The sequence below is a fragment of the Blennius ocellaris genome (genome assembly GCF_963422515.1).
Source record: "Blennius ocellaris genome assembly, chromosome: 23".
In the NCBI taxonomy this organism is placed as follows: domain Eukaryota; kingdom Metazoa; phylum Chordata; class Actinopteri; order Blenniiformes; family Blenniidae; genus Blennius; species Blennius ocellaris.
The window spans coordinates 15,674,097-15,681,123 of NC_137672.1; the positions used below are offsets into that span (position 1 = coordinate 15,674,097).

Consider the following 7,027-nt stretch of genomic DNA (forward strand, 5'->3'; position numbering starts at 1 on the left):
AGCGAAAACATCGCAGATTAATGTGTTTCTAATAACTGCAGCCTTTCTGGCTCTAACGGCGGTTATTTTCCCTGCGTGGATCATCCTCCGGTGGTTATGTTTTCCTACGGTTTTTTTTTTCTCCTTTTTTTTCTCCACCACCTCAGGGAAGGTCAGCAGGGGATTGTGCGAGCTTGTGTGTTAAAACTTTATTTGTGCAGTTAACTGCACAGCAGTTCCTCTGTAAAGGCACCTGTTCCCAGTGAGAAGTTGGGAGAAAATGAGTGAGCCGAAGGAGCCATCTGTTGCTCATATAGGAGAAAGGACAGGTGGCTCCGAGCTGGTTTATAAAGGCGTGAAAATATTCCTTCATTTGCTTTCTTCTCACCGTTTCCCCGTCTTCTTTCCCTGCCGCAGGTTCAGGGACGACAAAGGCTACGTCCTGTACCCTCAGATCGGGGACCGGCTGGACCTCATCTGCCCTCCCCTGGACACCGTCCGCTCCACGCCGGAGTACGAGTTCTACAAGCTGTACCTGGTGTCGTCGCGGGAGCAGGCGGACCACTGCGAGGTCACGGAAACGGCCAGCATCGTCCTCACCTGCGACGAGCCCACCCGCGAGCGCCGCTTCACCATCAAGTTCCAGGAGTTCTCGCCCAACCTGTGGGGCCACGAGTTCAAGAGCATGCACGACTACTACATCATCGGTGAGTGGAGGAGACGGGTCCAAAACACTCCAGATGTGGGCGTGTGCGTCGAGCCCTGTTGCAGCGTGTGGGTGGCGTTGTAGGGGGGGGGGGGTTGTTTTGATTGCGGGGCTGATTTGTGATTGTGCCTGAGTGTGTTTGTTTATTTCGCCGATGATGGTGCTGATTGGATGGGCGTGTTTACAGTAATTAGGTTTGAGAATTGTGGGTGATCCTGTCCACAGGCGGATAAACTACAGGACAAACACTGTTTAAAAAAAAAAAAAAAAAAGAAATCCCCAGATGAGCATGGAGATGATATAGGATTCCCTCGCTGGAGTTACCCACTTTAATTCATTTCACCTTTCGCTTCACCTCTTGCAGGATTAACTAAACTTCACACGACGTCTCCGCTGTAAACTTGAGGAGAACTCGACTCTCGTTTCTTGTAATTTCTCGCACTGCCCCTGGACTTTCCCACATGTGTGGGTTTGAGTGTTTGGAAAAATTTGGTTACACTGGTGCCTCTCTCTGAGTGTGTGTCTGTCATCAGCGGGTCTTTGTCTTGCCGGGCTGCTGTGTCGGCCCCGGGCCTGTTTATTGTTACTGCTGGGCTCACGGTGACCGCAGATGGTGAGGCTCACTTTGTTTTGGTTTATTCCAAAAGGTTTGTTTGGAGTGGCTGGATTGTGTGAAGACCCGATGAGGTCACGGAGGCGAGAGCGTTGGTATCGGACGGAACGATCTGCATGTAAAGGTCGCGTCAGCCCGAAACCTACAGGGTTGGGTTTTTTTCTTTTTTTTTTTCTTTTCTTTCTTAACACACACCAGGAGCAGAAAGCATGCAGTGCTTACAGTCAGAGCAGTGCACGTAAACACACACGAGGAGCGTGCTGACGTGCATGTATACCCACACGCCCACGAGTTTCCAATACAAACACAAGTAAAGGGAAAAAAAAACACCTCAGGAACGAGAGAGTGAGCCGGATAGACAAAGAAAAAAGAGGGAGAGAGACCCTGTTTGATTCCCACAGCTCTCCTCCCACGCACCTGTGGGCTCGATTCACTCAGGTGTGCAAGTGCTCTTTTCATTTCTTTTTTGTCTGCTGCTGGGAAGAAAAGAAAAGTAAAAAAAAAATAAAAAAATAAAACGATAGAATGTGGAGAGCCAGGAGGAGGAAGAGGGAGCCGGGACAGAGATGGAGAGATGGAGGGAGAGCAGGCGAGAGACAAAGAACATATAAAATCTCTGGAAGTCTCTGAAGTCCCTCATGCCCCTTTGTGTTCTATATTTGTTCGGAGGTTTCGGGTGTGCTTGGTCTTTATTTTCTCCCACTATCAGTCCTCATACTGAGGAGAGGTGAGGGACCGGGCAGATTTCTTCGTCTTGCTTCAATATCAGCATGCAAGTATTTGTCTCAGATTAGATTTGAGCAGGTGAGATAGCACAGTGCAGTAACACTGTATACACACTCTGTCTGTGTGTGTGTGTGTGTGTGTGTGTGTTTTTGGATATGCACTCTGGAATTCTGGTCTAATAAGCAGGGAAGAAAATTAATGCAACCTGATACCTGCTGATACCGGATTTAGTGAGTGACGGATGTTTAACAGCCTGAGCAACCATCAAAATGCTCACCAAAAAAAAAAGAAAACTCAATTCGTACATGAAAAGGTTTAAAAAAAAAAAATCATTATTCATTTAACCTTCGTGCTGCAATCCAGTCTTGAGTTTACAGAAGTAAAACATAGATTTTCTACATATGTTCACAGCAGATAGGCCGCTCTGTTTCTGTATAAACAGCTTTTAAATAGCCTTAAATAAAATGCAGATTTATTTAATGCGATTCAAATGGAACGATGCCGTTGTTTGTATTACCCAGCATGCCCCTGCAGACATGTCAAAGATGTAGAAACAAGTGAAATGGGGGGAAAATTTAATTGTTCTCTAAAAACACATATTTTTTCTCCATAGAAATGGGTGAATTTGCATATGAAAACCATAATCTGTGAGATTATGTTGATTAGATGCATATTAATAGAGATAAGTCACAAAAAATACTTAAACAAATGGTTCGACATGCATCTCGGTGCAATAAGTGATTATTACTGGTGACATGTATACATACATAACAAAACATTGTAATGATGTTGTTCATTTTTTACCAATAAAATGATGGTGTACGAGACAGTTATGATACAAAATGAGAATTAAATAATCCTATACCGCGCAAACTGTGAACATGTTGATTTAATGGGACACATCGTCATTACTGTAGCGTCTTACAGAGTATGATCATCCCATATATAGATGTCCGCAGATTCTATTTAGTGTATTTGGACTGCCATGGGTTAAACCAACAGCTTGTTAAGAGCTTACAGAGAAAAAGCTGTCGCCAGATTTCTGCAGTTTTAGTGAATGGTTCCACTTTATCTCCTTTCAGCCTGGAGCTTTCCTCACATTGTCCAAATATCATCTTACACCGTTGAGTAGTGATTACGTCTTGAACACACCCAGTGGAAGTATAAAATGCTTCATCAATGCACAACAGAAAATCCTGCAGGTATTTGTACTTTACTGCAGTATTTTCCAAAGATAGTCCACGTACATGCTCCCGATGCCGGGTCTCTAAACACCGTCTTACAGGACGGAGCAGGTAGTGATTACATGTCAAACTCACATTCGCACAGTTTTTTTTTCGGCACTTGTTGTGCACAAAGCCAGAGTGGCAGGAAACTTCACTTTTTAATCTGCCTTTAAACTCAAATTCTATATAATTCAATACACTCGGAAAACATTTTTGCCAGACTAGAAAGCAGGAGTAAATCCCTGTTTTCCCAAAAAGCTCTTTTCTATTTCCCCGTCTTCTTCTTTGCTCGCCTCTTTTTTTTTTTTTTTTTTGTGCTCCCACCTGACAACCAGGTGTCCAAAAACAGAAACACCTTTATCTCCACACACAGCCCCAGACTGATCGATTGACAGCTCCAGTCCGGTCGATGACGACTGCAACACAAGGTCACACACGCTCACTCCTACGCTCGCACACAGGTTTAGTCACATTCGACGAGGGAAGTGAGATTGGGAGAGGGGCGAGGGGGGGCGGGGGACATGGGGGGAGGGGGGGGCAGAGTTTGTCGATAACATTGCATATCGTGAGCAACAGGGAGGAATGGCCTCTCGCCCCAGCTTCGGTGCTCGTAATGAGGCTGTGAGATAATTAACTGTTGTTTCCTGTTGCAGATAGCTGATACATGTGAGTGCTAACCCCCCCCACCCCCCCCACCACCACCACCACACACACACACACACACACACACACACACACACACACACAGGAAAGGCGCTTATACATATCGAGCAATACCAGTAAACGGACAGTGCAATGCAGAAACCGCAGGGAAATCTTGTTTTAATTAACCTATAGCCCGGCGTGATTTAATTTGCACGCCGCCGCAGACTTGCGGGCCCACAACCGTTGTGCGGACCGCGCTGGATGCCGGTTACGGGAGGAAGGAAACGAGGTTGTGGAGGTTAATTCCAAAGTTAAGCCCGTTACAGATGACCTGTTATTAGCCTGAAGCCCGCTGAGGTGATCCGTTTGTCTCACAAGTTGCCACAACGGTAAACAAACAGCTACTTGAAATCGTACTGAAAGCTCCGCGTGGTTCGGTTTTTTTAACGTCGTGACGAACGTCGGCCATCAAAACTAATGTCTCTGGTTCCGGGAAGTCTCTCGAGCAGAGCGCAAAACTTTCTCGGGCTTTCTGCTGTCACTAATGCATCACAGATGCCTCTGCTTTGTAATCAGATTACTCGAATCCCATTAAATGTAATTCTTCACTTCCGCATCCCGGGGAGAGGGGAGAAGGAGTGGAAAAAATTGATTTGTTATACTTAATGATTGATGTTTTCATTCATAACACGAGGTCAGAGTTTACGTAAACCCTCTCTCTCTTGTTCTCCCCCCTCTCTCTCTCTCTCTCGCCCCTTTTTAGTTTCTCCTCGTCTCCCTCGCCATTCAAACCGCGCCACACACAGACAGCCGTGCTCAGAGCATCACCCCAAAATGCAGATCAAGTCTTTCACTGCTTCTAATGAATCCTTTGAAATCAGGCGCCAGGGTCTGGTCGGACACACACAGAAACACATGCGCCGTCGGCGGGGGTGTTTTTTTTTTTTCTTTCTTCTTCTTCTTTTAACAGAGGATACCATCTCTGTGCACACATCATATGAGGAGATCAGGTCGTTTTTAAAGGGTCAGGAAATCCAAATTACAAAGCGCCATCCTCTCTCGCTTTGTCCCAACGCAGCAAGGCTGCGACTAATTTCTATATTTGGCAACAATTTGGCATTTCTTTTGGTGGAAGCACTCTCTGATATTCAACAAAGAAGAATCACGATGAGAGGCAGTACTCTAGTTACTTTTAATCACCCACATGCACGACTCTGAAACCGTTTTCATATGAAGATGGAGGAACAACGCATGTTTGGAGGCGATGTGTGGAGAATCCAGAGCAGACCTGGAAAACTGCACATTGCATTGATTTGGACGACTCCCGCTTTTGTGTGGTTGCCGAGACTGAAGGTTTCCACCATCGTCTTGTTTCATTCAGCAGTCAGACAGCGGGCTCCAAGTTGCCGGGTTTTTTTCACGACAGCTTTTTCAAGTGAAAACTAAAAACGTTCATTTGTTGTGTTTTCCAAACTTTGCAGTGTAAATGCGAAACTTTTCTGAAATGAAAACACTAAAACGAGGCGATTTCACTTGAAACGTTGGCATGTAATCATTTTTAAAGGCAACATTGGAGTACACTAGCAAAACAGGTGACAATGACAATTATTAATAAGCTCTAAAACAAGCGACAGTAACTTAATAGAATAGAATAGTTTATTGTCATTGTACAATTACAACAACATTAAAAGATTATCATAGTGCACAGTACCCACAGAATAATACAAAGGATAAATCTATAAATATAAGGATAAAAAAAAAATACACACAAATACATATATACAAGGGTACAATAGGGTTTGTGGGGGAAAAAAATGATAAGCATGACAGTCAACAAGAAACCAGTATAAATATATTATCGCCCTTTTTTCCATGAAACACTGAGGATACATTTATAATAAACATATATCTTTATATTACTTTTTCTTGAGTCAACTCAGGTCGAACCAGGATGTACTTGAAATGTCGAGTTTAACTGTGTACCATCAACAAACACGCCCTTAGCTACTAAATGTTTTTAAAAGATTATGTTACTCATCCAGATCCCGTGTTTAAACTCATAATGGGACATATTTACTGACCTCAGACAACCTGTAACGATACAAAAAGTGAATATTTTAATTTATACATGATACAAAACATCTTAAATTCAGCAGTTAGTTTGGATTCACTCCCATCTTCTACCTCGACGTCATTCAAGTTGGTTCAGTTCGACTTTATTTGCAGACGTATGGCTGACAAGAACTTCCATTGGCCAGTCAGTTATTAGTAACAGCTGCTGGTTTGTTTTCCTGCTACTATGTGGCAAACGCCACACAAAATATATTAAAAGTGGCTCAAAAGCGACATGACAAGTACGTGACATGGCCAGCAGTCAAACCAATGTTGTTTCCTTTGAATGGGAGTTAAAAGTGGAGAGTGGAAAAGATGCAGACCGACTGACTTGCGAGAAGGAAGGGAAGAAAAAAAAAAAAGTTTGAATATACAGTTCATGTTTGGAGATGAGAGGATCAAAGTGTATGAGTAGGAAAGGGGGGGTGGGTGGGGGTGGGGGGGTGAGTTAGATGGAAGATGACTGCAGACAGACAGGTTCGCCGGTGTGTGCGCGGTGTGACGCCAATGGGATGTGAGTGTCTGCCGATACGCGGCCGCAGCGCCTCGCCTGCTGGGCCGCGCTCAAACGACGTGGTCACTTCCAATCACCTCCGCTGTCGTCACGGGAACGGGACACGCACGCACACCGGCTTTCACTCAATGATTTCGGGCTCACAGTCAACATACACACGACCTCATAGCCGTGTGTGTGTGTGTGTGTGTGTGAGACTTTGTCACACACACACACACACACACACACACACACACACACACACACACACACACACACACACACACACACACACACACACACACACACACACACACACACACACACACACACACACACACACACACACACACACACACACAGTCAGTAATCTTCCTTGATGCTTGCACTAACATATGCATCCTCACATCACCATGCACATGGGCTTTCTCATAAATATATGCACTCACACACACACAGGCACACAAGTGGGGGCCTGTGGTTGCAAGTGCACACAAATCGTCTTAAAATAGCACACACACACACAC

General features: G+C 44.8%; 1 protein-coding gene across 1 annotated transcript in view; it reads left to right on the top strand.

Moving 5' to 3' along the window:
• efnb3b (ephrin-B3b) overlaps positions 1–7,027 on the top strand; it is a 95,186-nt gene that overhangs the window by 46,514 nt on the left and 41,645 nt on the right. The window contains exon 2 of the mRNA XM_080519283.1: positions 397–686. Coding sequence (XP_080375409.1) covers positions 397–686 — 290 coding nt within the window. The remainder of the gene's footprint in view (positions 1–396; positions 687–7,027) is intronic.